Source organism: Oryctolagus cuniculus, chromosome 2, assembly GCF_964237555.1.
Source record: "Oryctolagus cuniculus chromosome 2, mOryCun1.1, whole genome shotgun sequence".
Lineage (NCBI taxonomy): Eukaryota > Metazoa > Chordata > Mammalia > Lagomorpha > Leporidae > Oryctolagus > Oryctolagus cuniculus.
In genome coordinates, this window is record NC_091433.1 from 966,472 (window position 1) to 984,640 (window position 18,169).

Genomic DNA, 18,169 nt, shown 5'->3' on the forward strand with positions numbered 1-18,169 from the left:
CACACTGGGTTATTCAAGGCTTGACCAGGTTTCCCCCTCTCTCTCCCTCCACTCAGCTCCTTCCCACAGGACCCTGCACTAGGAATGAGTGGGTCCTGTGTCACTGGCTCGTGGAGACCCTGCCCTTGCTGGCCTCGGCCTTGCTCTGCCCGCACTCCCTGCCCTGGCTACTTCCGCAGCCTGTGCCCTCACCAAGGCCAGCATCTGCCATCTTCCTCTTGGACTGGGCCTCGCCTGGATGACACTGCTGTCCTCTGAGGCCCAGCTATGCCTCACTGTGAACGTGGCCTTAGACTGGTCCACGCAGAGCTCCTCCCTGAGCAGACAGAAGTGGGCAGAAGAGGAGGAGCTGCTTTCTATACCGAGGTGCACAGAGCCCAGGGACTGTCACGCATGCCATCGACACTTGTCAGGAGACAGCCACTCCAGGCCCTCCCGCCCAAACACACATTGTGGGATGACGTGGCACTGCTGGCTAGGAGCCGATCCTCAGCCCCAACATGTGGTGTGGCCTGTGGGAGGCTGTCTCCCCTCCTCTGGCTTTCTGCACTCACCTGGGTTTCCAGCCCCCAGGGATGGAGTCCGAGCCTCCTGCTCAGCTCCCGGGTTCTGCTCTCACACCCCCCCTCCACACATCTCCCAGCCCAGAGCTGCCCTCTCCTCCCTGGGGTGGGGAACTGCCCACACCACGTATCTTGCTTCCTTTCTACTCACTGGCTTCCTCTACAAGGTTAAACTGAAAATACAAGGCTCTGAGTTGTTAGTTAAAAGGAAGCTTCTGAAATTCAAAGGTAAAGAAACAAAACAAAGTACTTTCTGATATTTGATCTCTGGTGACTGATACTTTTGTTTCTGCTGGGCTCTTTGACAAGTTCTAGCTGAAAGCCAGAGCTGCCTGTCAACTTCTTTCCTCTCGCCTTAGTGCCCTCTCTTGCTGAAGTAACAGAGGCCTCAGCCCCAGTGGGAACAAAGCAAACACTGATGGCATTTCAAAACTCTGCTTTTATTTATTTATATAGTTCCATTAGAGCTGCCCACAAGGAGACCTTCCAGGAAGATGGCATAAACACACACTCGTCCTATGCCTGCCACTGGCAGCAACTGGAGCTCTAGCCACAACGTATAAACCAACCCAAGAAGACTCTGAAGAGCAGAGAGGAGTCAGGCTGGTTAGCACCATGGGACCCAAAGAACTACACACAGGTGAGGTCCCTGGTTTTTGTTTGTTTGCTTGTTTGTTTTGCCTAATAGATCCCAGACTGGTGCTGAGGAAGCCAGAAACCTAGAAGCGCCAGCAGCCACTGACAAAAAATACTCAACACAAACACAGAGGACCAGGACGGGGCAGCCTAGCAGACAGGACTTCGGATGACAACCGTGCTGCTCCACCCCAGCACCCCAGAGGGCACAGTGGCAGAGTTCTGCACGCTCAGCAAGGAGCCCTCTGTCCTCGATAGCTGGCCCAGACTTCGCAGTTTCCCATCTACTGACCTCTCACCCCGCCCACTGGCTATGAATCCCCAGCTCCCTGCACTACATGGAGTGCAGCTCAATCTCCCTCCTAGTGCAATGACCTTGAACAAGCTCTCCCAGCCAGTTTAACTCTGTGCATTTTTTCTTTGACAAAATATATGAAATACAGACATGACAGTGCTTAAGTGAATTATAGTGCTGGGAGAGGAAATAATCTAGTCTCCTTCCTAAGAATCCAGAAAAAGAGAAGCAGAATCATCTAAATCAAGGAGGAGAAGGAAACAATGAACAACAGAATCAATACACTAAAAGCAGGCTAATAGAGAAAAACCAATGAAACAAATAGTTGGTTATCTGAAAAAGAACAATGCAGCTGGCAAGACTCACTAGATTAACAAGAAAAAACAGAAAAGACAAAAAAAGATTAACATCAAGAGTGAAGTAGGGAATATCACTACAGACCCTCCCAAAAACTATTCACATATAAATTTCACAACTCAGACAAAACAGATCAATTCCTCAAGAAACACAGACAAAAATCCAACCAATATGAAACAGAAAATATAAACAACACTACAGCTATTAAGGAAATTGAACCCATAATTTTAAACTCTCCAAAAAGAAATGTAGTAGGCTCAGATGATTTCACTGGAGGATTCTCCCAACTATTTAAAGAATTAACATCAGTTCCATACAGCATCTTCTAGAAAATACCAGAGAACACTTCCTAATTCACTTAGTACTATTACCCTGACACCAAAACCAGATAAATTAGTATTCCTCATAAATGTGTACACAAACATTGACAAATATAATTAAAATATTAGTATAAAGAAGTTGAAAAATCAGCATATATAATTCAGCAATATATTTTAAAATATATGATCCAACCATTACACTCCTGGGCACTGTACTGATCAGCCTGGAGTCACTACAACAGGTTCCTGGAAGAAACCACCTATGAATAGAGCAGGCTGGTTTGGGCTCATGGTTTTGAAGATTCGCAGCCCAAGATCTGGTTGGCACAGCCATCTAGGGAGGCTGAAGGTGGGCAATAACACAGCACATAGTAGCCAGGAAGCAGAGAGATCAGGAATACTCTCCTGTCGGTGCCTAGTGTCTCCTCATAAAGCTGCCATGATTCCATCATGCGGCTCCACCCTAGAGCCCGATCCAATCTAATCACTACCCAAGATCTGGCCTTCAGATACCATCACCGGATTCAGTTTCCACACTAATCCATTAACCATTAACCACTAACACAAGATTTGGGGGACCAAGCTTTCAACACAAAGGATTTTAGAGGACACACAAACAACTAAGATTTAAACAACAGCAAGCATTTATCCCAGAGAAATGAGGTCTCAAGTTCACACAAAAACCTAAGCAGGAATGCTTTTAGCTGCTTTATTTGTGATAGCCAAAAACTGGAAATAAGTCAGATGTCCTTCAAAACTAAACTATCACTCATATCTAGGAACTTCAAGTGGCAATAAAGTTCCCATGAGGAACTCAATATCTTTTTCAAAAAATCAGATACTTCAAATACATTCTATTGAGAAAATGATAATTCTTTTACCTAGAATACGAGTTATGAGAATTAAAGCTGAGGGCCAGTGCTGTGGTGCAGTGGGTTAACGCCCTGGCCTGAAGTACCAGTATCCCATATGGGCGCTGGTTCGAGACCCGGCTGCTCCACTTTCGATCCAGCTCTCTGCTATGACCTGGGAAAGCAGTAGAAGATGGCCCAAGTCCTTGGGCCCCTGCGCCTGTGTGGGAGACCGGGAGGAAACTTCTGGCTCCTGGCTTTGGAATGGCATAACTTGGGCCGTTGCAGCCAAGTGGGGAGTGAATCAGTAGATAGAAGACCTCTCTCTCTCTCTCTCTCTACCTCTCTTTCTCTCGCTGTATAACTCTGACTTTCAAATAAATAAATAAATAAATAAATACATTTTTAAAAAAAGGAAAGAAAGCCTATTCAGTGAAATAACTACAAAAAACTTCCCCAATTTGGAGAAAGAAAGGGACGTCCAAGTGAAGGAAGCACATAGATCTCTTAATAGACTTGACCAGGAAAGATCTTTATCACAATGCATTACAGTCAAACTTTCCACAGTAAAACATGAAGAAAAGATTCTAAAAAGTACACAAGACAACCACCAGATTACTTTCAGAAGATCTCCAATTAGACTCACAGTTGACTTCTCGTCAGAAACCCTACAGCCTAGGAGAGAAGGGCAAGATATATCCTAAATCTTCAGAGAAAAAACTGTCAACGCAGAATACTGTACCTGAAAAGCTCTCATTTATGTATGAAGGTGAAATAAAGACCTTCCATAACAAACAGAAATTGAAAGAATTAGTCACCACTCATCTAGCCTTACAAAAGATGCTTAAGGATGTGCTACACACAGAAACATGGTCATCACTATGAAAGAATGTGAAGGCAGAAAAATCTCCCAGTAAAAGTACAAAGGTATCAGTCACCAGAGATCAAATATCAAAAAGTACTTTGTTTTGTTTCTTTACCTTTGAATTTCAGAAGCTTCCTTTTAACTAACAACTGATTCAACAATTGACATTCTTATTTATGACATCAGTGATCACCCAAGGCTCTTGACATGAGCTGCCAAGGCTGTGGAAGCCTTTTGAGTCCACAAACTCCACCAGTGTTTAGACAAGGCCATAGTCAAAGTGGAAGTTCTCTCCTCCCTTCAGAGAAAGGTTCCTCCTTCTTTGATGGCCCCTTCTTTCCACTGGGGTCTCACTCACAGAGATCTTTCATGTAGGTCATTTTTTGCCACAGTGTCTCAGCTTTCCATGCCTGAAATGCTCTCATGGGCTTTTCAGCCAGATCTGAATGTCTTAGGGCTGATTCTGAGGTCAGAGTGCTGTTTAGGGAGTTTGTCCTTCTATGAGTCTGCCGTGTGGACTGCTTCCCATGTTGGAACATTCTCTCCTTTTTAATTCTATCTATTGTTATTACCAGACACTTGGTCTTATTTATGTGATGTGGCAAGGGGCTTCTAAGTGAGCTTGGGAGAGCAGGAGGACGGAGGCAGAAGGGGTCAAATAAGGCTTCCTGAGGACGTTCCTGGAGTTGAAACCAGAAGGACTAACAGCAGTAACCAGACAAGGAAGACCAGTCTGGAAGATATGTTAGGGACTCTAGGGGTAGAAAAAGTTATCCAAACACAGATAACAAGAGTGACAGCCCAAAGGCAAGGCAAAGAGTGAATAATCCAGTATGTCAAAGCATGACCATACTATGACAACCAGAGCTTGATTCCAAACAGCCAGTACAAACATGCTAATGAAACACTGGACACACTGTTAGAAAAATAAAGAGAACCAAAGGGAAAAAAACAAAGGAAGCAAAGCAAAATACAGCTGAATAATGCCTGGATTCTAACATTTCCAATTTAATACAGTTATACCACTTTTTAAAAAGTAAATACTAACCTAGAAGAAAAATGAGAAATTGGATACCAAAGAATTTGCAAAAATGTGAAAGGTCAGATATTTTGAATCACATGATGTTGATAAGTCCCGAGTCAGCATCACGAGTGGCACTCAGTGAAATGAGGACACTGACAAAAAGGGGCCCTGTCGATGCAGACACGTTGGGAGGACATGGGACGCCACGTGTGATAAGGAGGTATTGGGTGCAGGAATGCAGCTCCTGGCAAACGCAGTGAGAGCCAAGGTCCTCAGCACCTCCCACGGGACGGCCTTGGGGAAAACACGGCAGCTCAGAGAGACGTGCCAAACCAGGATCCACAGGCACGGGCCCTGCACCTCTGAGCTGGGGGAAGAGCAGAACTTAGACAAACAGAATACCTTTCGGCCACCCCTGCCTGCGGTGACGAGCATGTCCATCCAGCAGAGGGAAGCAAGTTAATGCACTTTATCAACAAACTGGTGATCCCAGTGATCCCCAAACAGGTGACAGTGAAGCCCTGGAAGGCAACTCAAGAATGGTCATCCCTCAGGTTTTCATTCATTTCATCCACCCTGAGCCTGTCAGGTTCTAGGCACAGAGCTACACCTGAAGATAAGTCCAGGAAGAGGCAGTCCCCACATGCATGGAATTTACAACCCAGCAAGGTGAACACAGTACACAGCTGTAGCAGCACAGCATCCTGAACATCACGGTTAGGGAAGGATGGGAGCATCTAGGGGGCATCAGGCTGAGCTGCTCAGGGAGCAAATCTGAGTAATAAAGAGTAAGAAACCACTGCAGTGCTAAGAGGGGAGTATCCAGGAGGGCGTCAGGCTGAGCTGCTCAGGGAGCAAAGAGGTAATGAGTAATAAAGAGTAATAAACCACTGCAGTGCTAAGAGGGGAGTATCTAGGAGGGCGTCAGACTGAGCTGCTCAGGGAGCAAATCCTAGTAATAATGATCAATAAACCACTCCAGGGCTAATAGGGGAGCATCTAGGAGTGCATCAGACTGAGCTGCTCAGGGAGCAAAGAGGTACTGAGTAATAATGAGTAATAAACCACTGCAGTGCTAAGAGGGGAGCATCTAGGAGGGCGTCAGGCTGAGCTGCTCAGGGAGCAAATCCTGAGTAATAATGAGTAATAAACCACTGCAGTGCTAAGAGGGGAGCATCTAGGAGGGCGTCAGGCTGAGCTGCTCAGGGAGCAAATCCTGAGTAATAATGAGTAATAAACTACTGCAGTGCTAAGAGGGGAGCATCTAGGAGGGCATCAGGCTGAGCTGCTCAGGGAGCAAAGAGGTACTGAGTAATAATGAGTAAGAAACCACTGCAGTGCTAAGAGGGGAGTATCCAGGAGGGCGTCAGGCTGAGCTGCTCAGGGAGCAAAGAGGTACTGAGTAATAATGAGTAATAAACTACTGCAGTGCTAAGAGGGGAGCATCTAGGAGGGCATCAGACTGAGCTCCTCAGGGAGCAAATCCTGAGTAGTAATGAGTAATACACCACTCCAGTGCTAAGAGGGGGGTATCTAGGAGGGCGTCAGGCTGAGCTGCTCAGGGAGCAAAGAGGTACTGAGTAGTAAACCACTGCAGTGCTAAGAGGACATGGAGAAGGCAGAGGCTTAGATGAATTAATCATTGTAGGTGGAGTTTCTACTTCCACTTGGATGTGTACAGTGCAAGAGAAAGTTGCTTCCACACTGACAGTTAGAGAAGTGAGATAATCTACAAAATCTCCACAAATTCTGAGCCCCTCAGGCAGCTGAGAATCCAGCGGTGAGCTGTTCATTGCAAGCTGAACTATTAAGGACTGGGGAAATATCCAGAATACTGGGCCAGGAATAGGGCCTGTTCCCACCAGCTGCTCTTGGAGAGCTCGTAATTCATGGGACATTAGGTAGAATTCTCAAGAAGGTCTTGCCTCTGAACAGTCTTAAATGAAGCACTTCTCTGGAACTGCCTAACCAATCATAAAAGCAAGACCAGAACTGAACAAACCACTTGTACATAACTTCAGTTATCCCAGAACAAAGCTAAGGAACTTATGGGAGTGTAAAAAGATCCACGATTCAACAATGTACAATCCTTAATATCTGTTATCCAAACAAAGATTACCATGCATACAAGGAATCAGGAGAATGGACTCAACAGTATAATGACCTATTGAAACTAATCCATATTAACAGTATAATCACCTATTGAAACTAATCCATATTAACAGTATAATCACCTATTGAAACTAATCCATAACACAGATGTTGAAGTTAGCTGGCAAGGACAATAAAACAAATATTACCATTGTACTCAACATATTGAAAAAAATTCAGTGGCATATATAAAGAAGATACAAATTGAATTTCTAAGAATGAGAACTATAATGTCTAATACGAAAAAATTCTTAATTGGATTAACAACAGATTCAACAAGAAAAAGAAGAGATTAGTAAATTAGAGGATACAGTAATGGAAACGATGTAACCTGAAACAATGAAAAATCCAGGGAAAAGACAAAAGATGCTTCAGTGAGCTACAGGACAAACTCCAGTGACCTCCTATTTGTAACTGTAAACGGAATGCCAAGGCAGAGGACAGAGAGCGAAGTATGTGAATAATCACCAATACTTACTCAGTGTAGTGTTAACTATATGACCACTAAGTAAACGGAAAACAGGTCTTTGTAAAAATTAAGAGTGGGAATGTTGGAGTGTGGGCAGGAGAGAGGGTAAGGGGGGAAGTGTCACTGTGTTCCTAAATCTGTATATGTGAAATACATGAAACTTGTATAACTCAAATAAAAATTTAAAAAAAAAGAAGTGGAAAAAAATAATCACCAATACTTTTCTTTCCTTCTTTCCTTCCCTCCCTCCCTCTCTCCCTCTCTCTCTCTCTCTCTCTCTCTCTTCCTTCCTTCCTTCCTTCCTTCCTTCCTTGACAGGCAGAGTGGACAGTGAGAGAAAGAGAGACAGAGAAAAGTCTTCCTTTTGCCGTTGGTTCACCCTCCAGCTGATCCAAAGGCAGGAGCCAGGTGATTATCCTGGTCTCCCATGGGGTGCAGGGCCCAAGTACTCGGGCCATCCTCCACTGCACTCCCGGGCCATAGCAGAGAACTGGCCTGGAAGAGGGGCAACCGGGACAGAATCTGGCGCCCTGACCAGGACTAGAACCTGGTGTGCCGGCGCCGCAAGGCGGAGGATTAGCCTAGTGAGCCGCGGCGCCAGCCACCAATACTTTTCTAAGTTTGATGAAAACTATAAACCCACAGATCTAAGAAACTCAAAGAATCTCAAATGTGAGACATGACAGAACTATACACCAAGCTACATCATAATCAAATTTCTCAAAAGGAGTTATAAAGGAAAAAAATGAAAAGCTGCCAGGAAAAGAGACAGATTATGTATAGGGAAGGGAACAATAACACCAGATTTCTTACCAGGAACAATGTAAGGAAGAAGTTTGCATCTTCAAGGTACTGAGGAGAAAAAACCCCATTCAGCCAACAATTTTACACCTCACCAAGATAACTTTCAAAAAACAAATTTGAAATAAAGATGTTTCCAGACCTACAAAAACTAAAAGAATTCATCAACAGCAGACCTACACTGTGAGAAGTGTTAAAAGATGTCCTAGAGTCAGAAGGAAGATAATGCCAAACTGGAATCTGGATGCACATAAGGAAATGAAAACGCCAGAAATAGTAACTACAGGGGTAAATATTTAAGAATTTGCCCTTTTAGTTAATGCCTTTCTACCAAGAAAATGTCAGGCACAAATGGCTGCACCAGTGAAATCTATCAAACCATCAAAAAGAAAATAAAAGTAATTCTATAAAAATGCTTCCAAAAAATTGAAGAGGAGGGAATACTTCCCAATTAATTATTTGAGGTTAGAATTACTCTGATTCCTAGACTAGACAAAGACATAAAGGAAAACTACTGACAAACAGCCATCATTAAAACAGATTCAAAAAAATTTATACAAGGACAGGTGTTGTGGTGCAGCAGGTTAAGCCAAAGCCTGCAATGTCAGCATCCAGTATAGGCACCAGTTCGAGTCCTGGCTGCTCAAACTTCTGGCCCAGTTCCCTGTCAATGCACCTGGGAAAGCAGTGGAATATGGCCAAGTCCTTGAGCTCCTGTACCCATGCAGAAAACCCAGGTGAAGCTCCTGGTTCCTAGCTTCGGCCTAGCAAAGCTCTGGCCATTGTGCCCATGTGGGGAGTGAACTAGCAGATGAAAGATCTCTTTCTATCTCTCCCTCTCTATCTCTGTAACTCTATCTCTCAAGTAAATTTTTAAAAAAAAAATTTTTTTTTTTGACAGGCAGAGTGGACAGTGAGAGAGAGAGACAGAGAGAAAGGTCTTCCTTTTGCCGTTGGTTCACCCTCCAATGGCCGCCATGGCTGGCACGCTGCGGCCGGCGCACCGTGCTGATCTGATGGCAGGAGCCAGGTGCTTCTCCTGGTCTCCCATGGGGTGCAGGGCTCAAGCACTTGGGCCATCCTCCACTGCACTCCCGGGCCACAACAGAGAGCTGACCTGGAAGAGGGGCAACCGGGACAGAATCTGGCACCCCAACCAGGATTAGAACCCGGTGTGCCGGCGCCGCAAGGCGGAGGATTAGCCTAGTGAGCAGCGGCACCGGCCTTAAGTAAGTTTTTTTAAAAAAGATTTATTTGAGAGGCAGAGTTACAGACAGAGAGAGGGAGAGACATAGAGAAAGGTCTCCCATCCGCTGCTTACTCCCTAGATGGCTGCAACTGAGCCGATCCAAAACCAGAAGCCAGGAAGCTCCTCCAGGTCTCCCACATGGGTCTAGGGGCCCAAGCACTTGGGCTGTCCTCCACTGCTTTCCCAGGCCATAGCAGAGAGCTGAACCGGCACCCATATGGGACTCTGGCACTACAGGCAGAGGCTTAGCCCGCTATGCCACAGCACTGGCCCCATAAAATACATCTTTGAAAAAAATCTATACAAAATTTTAGCAAATCTAACCCAACAATATATAAAAAGAACAATACATCAAAACCAAATAGGTTTTATTCCAGGAATGCAGAGTTGGTTTATTATTTGAAAAATCTATTAGTGTAATTCACCATATTAAAAACTAAAAAAGAAAATCCTATGATCATCTCAATGGGTGCAAGAGAGAATCTGATGAATTGAAATATCCATATCCATTTAAACACTTTAAACAAACTGTTAATAGAAAGGAACTTCCTCAATGTGGTTGAGAGTATTTATGTAAAACCTACAGGTAAACGATTCTCATTAGTGAAAAACTGAATGTTTTCCCCAAGATTTGGAATAAACAAGATGTTTGCTCTCACCATTCCTATTCAACACATTTTGATCACTGTACTCAGGAAATAAAAACAAGAAAGAGGAATCCATACTGGAAAATCAGAAGTAAAAGTTTCTTTATTCACATATGACATGATTATCTAGCTAGAAAATCTGATAGACTCTACAAAAAAAAAGTTACTAAAACTAACAAGTTAGCCTATAAAGGTTGCAGGATGCAAAAATCAAAATATAAAATGGTCATACTGGGGCCAGCGCTGTGGCACAGTGGGTTAACGCACTGGCCTGAAGCACTGGCATCCCATATGGGCGCTGGTTCAAGACCTGGCTGTTCCACTTCCAATCCAGCTCCCTGCTATGGCCTGGGAAAGCAGTATAGGATGGCCCAGGTCCTTGGGCCCCTGCACCCACGTGAGAGACCCAGAAGAAGGTCCTGGCTCTTGCTTTCAGATCAGTGCAGCTCCAGCCATTGCGGCCAGCTGGGGAGTGAACCATTGGATGGAAGACCTTTCTCTCTCTATCTCTAACTCTGCCTCTCCTCTCTCTGTGTAACTCTGACTTTCAAATAAATAAATAAATCTTTATTTAAAAAAAAGGTCATATTGAATATAACGAACATAAAATTCATAGAAATGAACAATTGAGATTTAAAGCCAAAACATCATTTATACCCATAGCAAAAATATTAAATACTTAGAGATAAATTCAAAAAAATAAGACCTATACTCTGAAATCTATAAAACTTTGCTAAGAGAAATCCAAGGAAGACTAAATAAATGAAGAGGTTCACCTTTTCCATGGGATAGAAGAGTAAATATTATTTTTTAAAGATTTATTTATTTGAAAGGCAGAGAGAGAGAGAAATGGAGAGAGAGAGATGGAGAGAGAGAGAGATCTTCCACCTTCACTTCCCAAATGGCTGCAACAGCCGGGGTAGGGCCAGGCTGAAGTCAGGAGCCCAGAACTCCATCTGAGTCTCCTTCATGGATGCAGGGGCCCAAGGCCTTGGGACATCTTCCACTGCTTTCTTAGACACATTAGCAGGGAGCTGTAACATAAGCAGAGCAGACAGGACTGGGACTTGTGCTACGAAATGGGGTGCCAGTGTCACAAGCAGTAGCTAAACTGGCTGTGTCACTCCACCCCAACGACTAAATATCATGAAGATATCAAGTCTCCCCAAATTGAGTTCTAGAGTCAATGTGATATCAATGAAGATCTCAGCTTTTTTGATGAAACTGATAAATGTATGATTACATGGTACGTAAGATGCAAAAGACTCAGAATAACCATGCTATTTTTTATAAAAAATGGTGGAGGATTTACATACCACAACTTAAAAACTTATCAGAAAGCTACAATAATGTACAGAGATCAAATGGACAACCTTCAGAGCACAGACATAAACCTTTTTGATTTTGCCAAGACAATTAGATGAAGGAAAGAAGAGTCTTCAATAAATGATGCTGGGACAACTACAAATCCACTTGCAAATGAGATGAATTTAGTTAACCTTTTTTTTTTTTTTTTTTTTTTTTACAGGCAGAGAGGACAGTGAGAGAGAGAGAGACAGAGAGAAAGGTCTTCCTTTGCCGTTGGTTCACCCTCCAATGGCTGCCACGGCTGGTGCATTGCGCTGATCCGAAGGCAGGAGCCAGGTGCTTATCCTGGTCTCCCATGGGGTGCAGGGCCCAAGTACTTGGGCCATCCTCCACTGCACTCCCTGGCCACAGCAGAGAGCTGGCCTGGAAGAGGGGCAACTGGGACAGAATCCAGCACCCCGACCGGGACTAGAACCTGGTGTGCCGGCGCTGCAAGGCGGAGGATTAACCTAGTGAGCCACGGCGCTGACCGTAATGAGATGAACTTAGACACTACGTCACACCATATACAAAAACCGACTCAGAATGGATAATAAACCTAAATGTAAAACCCAACACTATAAAACATCTAGATTAAGATAACAGAATATAATCTTTGTAATCCTGGCTTGGCAAAGATTTCTTAGCAACAATACCAAAACCATGATCCATATAAGAACATATTGATAAACCATAATTCATTAAAATTTAGAACTTCTCTTCAAAAGATAATATAAAAAGAATGAAAAGACAAACCATAGACTGGAAGAAAATCTTTGCTAGATATATATCAGATAAATGACATGGATCTAGAATATACAAAGAATGCGCAAAACTTGATGATATTAAAAAAAAAAAAACTCTTTAAAATGTGCAGAAGTTTTGAGTAGATGCTCCACTAAAGAAAAGTGGACAAGTAAACATATGGAAAGATGATCAACACCATCAGTCATTATAGCAATGCAATTCAAACCACAGTGAGGTTCCACTACACACTACTAGAGTGACTAAAATTAAGGACAGGTGGTTGTCCCAGGGGTTAAAATGCCCATATCCCACATTACAGTATCATGGTTTGAGAGCTGGCCCCAGTTTTTTACTCCAACTTCCTATCAATGAAGACACTGGAAGGCAACGGTGATGGCTCAAGTAACTGGGGCTGGGGTCCTGCCACCCATATGGGAGTCCAGTACTCAGTCTCTGGTTCCTGACTTGGACCCAGCCTATTCCTGGCAATTTGCAGGCATTTGGAAGAGTGAGCCAGTGGATGGGAGCTCTCAATCTATCTGTATCTCTCTCCATCTAGAGTGGAGTGGAGTGGAGTGGAGTGGAGTGGAATAGAATGGAATAGAAGTAAAATAAAAGAACGGCTAAAATTAAGACTGCCCATACCAAGTGCTAGTGGGGTTGTAAGTGAAGCAGAATTCTCATACACTACTGACAAGAATGTCAGTCAGGAGCCAGCAGTGTGATGCAGTGGGTTAAGCGGCTGCCTAAATGCCAGCACCCCTTGTCAGGGCACCAATTCTAGTCCTATCTGCTCTGCTTCTGATCCAGCTTCCTGCCAGTGCACCTGGGAAAGCCGCAGAAGATGGCCTAAGTACTTGGGCCCCTGCACCACGTTGGAGACCTGAAGGGAGTTCAAGATTTCAGGCTTCAGCCTGGACCAGTACCGGCCTTGTGGCCATCTGAGAACTGAGACAGCAAACAAAAGATCTCTTTCTCTCTTTCCCTCTCTGTCACTCTGCCTTTCAAATAAATAAAATAAATCTTTTTTAAAAAATGTCAAATGCTAGAACTACTTTGGAAAACAATTTGGCAGTTTTTATTCTTTTAAAAAATGTATTCATTTATCTGAAAGTCAGGGCTATATATATAGAGAGGCCATCTACCCACCAGTTCACTCCCCAGATGGCCACAACGGGCAGAGCTGGGCCAGGCCAAACCCAGGACACAGGAGCTGCATCAGCACTTCCCACCTGGAAGTCAGGAGCCCAAGCACCTGGTTGTCTTCTGCTGCTTTCCCAAGCCATGGCAGAGAGCTGGATTGGAAGCGGAGCAGCCGGGACACGAACCAGTGCCCATTTGGGACTCCAGTATCATGAGCAGTGGCTTCACCTGCTATGCCACAGGCTGGCCCTGGCAGTTTCTTAAAAAGTAAAACATATACCTGCTATTTCACTCCTTGGCATTCACCTGAGAGGGAAAAAAAAAAGTATGCCTGTATAAAGTCTGTGCATGCATGTACGTAGTGATACCCCAAACTGGTATCTCCAAACTAGAAACAACTCAGATATCAATCAATAGATAACTTTAAAGAAAAATTGGGGTACACAGATTTAAAGGGATACCACTCAGCAATAAAAACAAATGAAGTGCTGAAAAGCAGAACACGGCTGCATTTTGAAATCATAATGCTGCAAAGGAAGCCAAACCAAAAAAGGGATCTCACACTGTGTAATTCCATTTATATAAACTTTCAGAGATTGTAAGTCAACCTATAGTGACAAAAATAAGTCAGTGGTTGCCTGAGGGTAGGGAGGGAGAGATTACAAAGGAGCACAAGTTTACTTTTGGGAGGGATGAGTATGTTCACTCTCTTGATTGTGATGTTTTGATGGTCAAACACATACTGTCAAAATTTACCAAATTTGTTTGTGATGTATAAAATTTGTAATATGTCAATTTATACTTCAGTAAATCTCTTAAAAATGAAGCTGAGCTTGCCATTCCTGGTGAGATACAGGAAGCCTTCTTGCTGCATGCAGCTCTAAGAGATTAGACAACACACAGGACAGCAAGCTGAGGATTCCGCAAGGGCAGCAAGCAAGAGCAGGCTGGAATTTGGAGGACCACCAAACAGGCTGTGTGCTTATCACTTGTTCCCTTCAGTCCTCCTGCCTGGTTGGTCCCGGATATGGGGCCAGTGGCAGGAAGTGTGCGACAGAGTCAGATTACTATAGCCTTAGATTTCTGGCTAAAAGACCAAAAAAAAAAAAAAAAATGAGATTGGCAAAGAACCAGAAATAATTGGAGAGATTATGGAGGGACAGGAGCTCAGCAAAACAACATCGTAAACTTGTTCATAAATCATCGGGCTCAGCTGCAGCTGCACCTGTGCAGTAGCATCCTGACAGCACACACAGACTTTGGGACGCAAGCAAACAGAATGCATCTCAGTTCCTAAAGTGACCACCGGGTGACCATCAAGTGGGGATATCTGACCAGTGCTGCAAAGGTTTTGAGAACTAAACAAATATTGGAACCACACCATGCGGACAACAGGTTGAAACCTGCGTCCTCATGCTCTGACTCCAGCTGCTGCTAATGCAGACCAAGGATGGCCCAAGGACTGGGTCACTCACATGGAGACGGGTACCGAGTTCCTGGCTCCCTCCCGACCTCAGTCATTTGGGGAGTGACCTAGTGGAGCTAGTGGAGCTCTTTCTCCTTCTGTCTTTCCCTCGCCAATTAATACATAGTAATAATGATGATGAAAATGGCCTTAAAACTTGTCAGACTTCCTAAATAACTCCTGAATAGGAAGCAGCATCAACTAAAAGAAAACGCACAGCAGATGTGGTAGCTGGAGAAACCAACTGAACTGCAGGCCGACAGCCGCACTGCTTACAGAGCAGCGTTTGCGTTCATGTTGCTATCAGTGTTGTGATTGCTATTGCTATCAATCAGCCAGATCTAGACCACAGAAGAATTCTCTTAAGTGCCACTTCCAAGTGCCACTCTTCTAGAAGGGGTAAGTCCAAGATACAGCTGGTGACCCAAGAGCTTACAGCCCCAGAGGGGGTGTCTTATACCTGTGTGTCACACCCCAGTACAAGTCTGCCCAGTGCCAGCCTCTTTCTCCTCCTCACAGTCACCCTGCTACCTGTGTGCACTAGGTACGCCATACATGTAAACGTCCAGAGGAAGGTCTATTAACAGAGGGAACCACGGGAAAGACAACTTACACTTTCTCATTCTGTAAATTCCCACAAGATGGGCTTCCGGCCTAACGGCTAAAGTGCTGCTTGGGATACCCCACCCCCGACTGGAATGCCTAGGCTCGAGTTCCTGACTCTGCTCTGGAGTCCAGCTTCCGGCTCATGGGCACTCAGGAGGAGCTGGTAATGGCTCAAGTAACTGGTTTCTGCCACCCATGTGGGAACCTGCATTCAATTTCTAGCTCCCGGTTTTGGCCTAGTCCAGCCTGGCTGCTGAAGGTATTTGGGAAGTGAGCCAATAGATGGGAGCACTCTGTATCCCTCTCAAATAAATGAATACTATTTTAAAACAATTTACATTACATGAATTTCTTTACCATAAACATATATAACAGTATATATTTAAATATAGATTTAATTATTCTTTATTAATGTATAATAGCAATATTTATTGATGTATGATATCGAGATGTTAACTAAAATAGAAAAGCATAATATAAAATAGTATGTCTTTATTTTTGTTGAAAAGATATTATTTTATGAATACGTGTGCTTTGCAAAAAATATGTAAAGATAGTTACCAAGCTGCTAACCAGTGTGCTCTGTGGGGTGGAATAGCTAGTGTTTTTTCTAAAAAGATTTATTGTATATATTATTTGAAAGGCAGAGAGAGAGAGAGAGAGAGATCTTCCATCCACTGGTTCACTTCCCAAGTGGCCACAGGGCCAGGGCTGGACCAGACTAAAGCCAGGAGCCAGAAGCTTCTTCTGGGTCTCCCACACTGGTGCAAGGGGCCCAAGCACCTGGTCTCTCATGTGGGTGGCAGGGATTTAAGCACTCAGGCCATCTTTCTCTGCTTTCCCAGACACATTAGCAGGGAGCTGGATCAGAAGTGGATCCACTGGGATTCAAACTGACGCCTTTATGGGACGCTGATATGGCAGGTGGCAGCTTAATCTGCTATGCCACAATGCTGGCCAGCCCCAGCAAGTGATTTTAATTAGTTTATATTTATTTTGTGTGCTTAAGTAACTGTTCTGTAATGAGAAATCAGAGATAAGTCTTCTTTCTTTCAATAAGATAAAGCCATTTTAAAAACCAACTCTTGTATTACTAAAGCTGTATCATGGGGCTGGCATTGTAGTGCAGAGGGAAGTCCCTGTGTATGATGCCCAGCACCCCATATGGGCGCTGGTTTGAGTCCTGGTTGTTCTACTTCTGATCCAGCTCCCTGCTAATGAGCCTGGGAAGCAGTGGAAGATGGCCCAAGTGCTTAGATCCTTGCCAACCACATGGGAGACCAGGTTGGAGTTCCAGGCTCCTAGTGTAGGACCAGCCTTAGCCCCAGCTATGGCAGCCATTCCGGGCGTCAACCAGTGGATGGAAGAGCCCATGTGCGTGTCCTAACTCTGCCTTAAAAAAAAAAAAAAAGCTGCATCCTAAATTTAAAGGCATTCATAGCTTTTTCATCAGAGAAGAGTACTTTGCAACAGTCGTAAAATGAAGGTGGCCATGGGAACAGCACCGGGCCCCAGGAACCAGAAGCCGCTTTTCTAGCACAAATTTGAGAGAAGATGGGAAAAGCGGTGTCCCTTCTGCTCTCGGCGTTAGCGTGGTGGGCTTCCAGGTGGAAGAATCCCTTGCTCAGGACGCCACAGGGAGAGGGGAGTCTTACTCGCCCACTTTGCTTCCAGAACACAGAAGATGCTAAATAAGTACTAGCAAAATGAGTAAGCAAACCAAAACACAATTTATCAGTGTAGAATGAAATGAAACACGTACAGGCAAACACATGCAGGCAAAATTTCAATTGCGAGGCACGGAAATTGGCATTTAACAAAAAATGCTAACTCACAGGATGCTTGGCTGAAAGTCTTCCTGTCACAGTTCCAGTTTGATTCCACGTAGAAGAAATGGAGCCCTTGAACAGTTAAAAAGAATCAGTTTAGACTCTGGCAATGCTACGACCCCTCACCTACAACACCTGACACTCACTGCTCCTCCAGAGGTCAGTGAGTCGCTGGGCCTTCCACGCCCAACCCAAAAAGTCCTTGGGGTTACAAAACTCCTGCTGTGTGGTCAAGGATGGGCAAGAAGGAAGTTTCTCTCTTACACAAGCAGAAGCTGTGATAGCACCAAGTAGGCCTTAATGTCACTTACAAATCCAGTCCTGGGGACAGGAGGAGCCAACAGCCTGTGGAGGGACTGTGTGTCACAGACAGGCTCTGTCACTTGCTGTGTGGCCTCAACACAAGTCACAGAACATCTCTGTAGCCTACTCATGTACAAACTAAAACAATAACATCTCAAATAATTCCAAAAAGAGATGCTATAACAGATGAGAACACAGGACAGGTGCACAGCTCCAACACAAATAGATTTTAAAGTAGAACATCAGCTTAATCCAGAAGATCTGAATAATCACAAAATCATGGCTCATGGTTTTAAGAATATTAGATTATTTCCTAACTTAATAAATTATCAAAGTTCTATGTATCTGAACATATATATGAACTATATTCTTAATCATATCTTTTTCTTAGAGCTTCAATTACCTCTCTCATGCAAGCAAGTAATCCATCCACGAAGGTTGACTTGATCTTGTGAACCTAAGTTACAAAGACAAGAATAACAATTTTCCATGTTTAAGTAT

General features: G+C 44.0%; 1 protein-coding gene across 6 annotated transcripts in view; it reads right to left on the minus strand.

The window, feature by feature from the left end:
- The window catches only part of POLN (DNA polymerase nu), a 209,975-nt gene that overhangs the window by 106,889 nt on the left and 84,917 nt on the right, over positions 1-18,169 (minus strand). For all 6 annotated transcript variants that reach the window (XR_007915845.2, XM_051836667.2, XM_051836672.2 and 3 more), the window contains 2 exons: positions 18,072-18,125; positions 17,372-17,437 (listed from right to left, as the gene is read on the minus strand). Coding sequence is in view for 5 of the 6 variants with exons in the window: in XM_051836667.2 (XP_051692627.2) it covers positions 17,372-17,437; positions 18,072-18,125 (120 nt within the window). In the remaining variant the exon portion in view is untranslated. The remainder of the gene's footprint in view (positions 1-17,371; positions 17,438-18,071; positions 18,126-18,169) is intronic.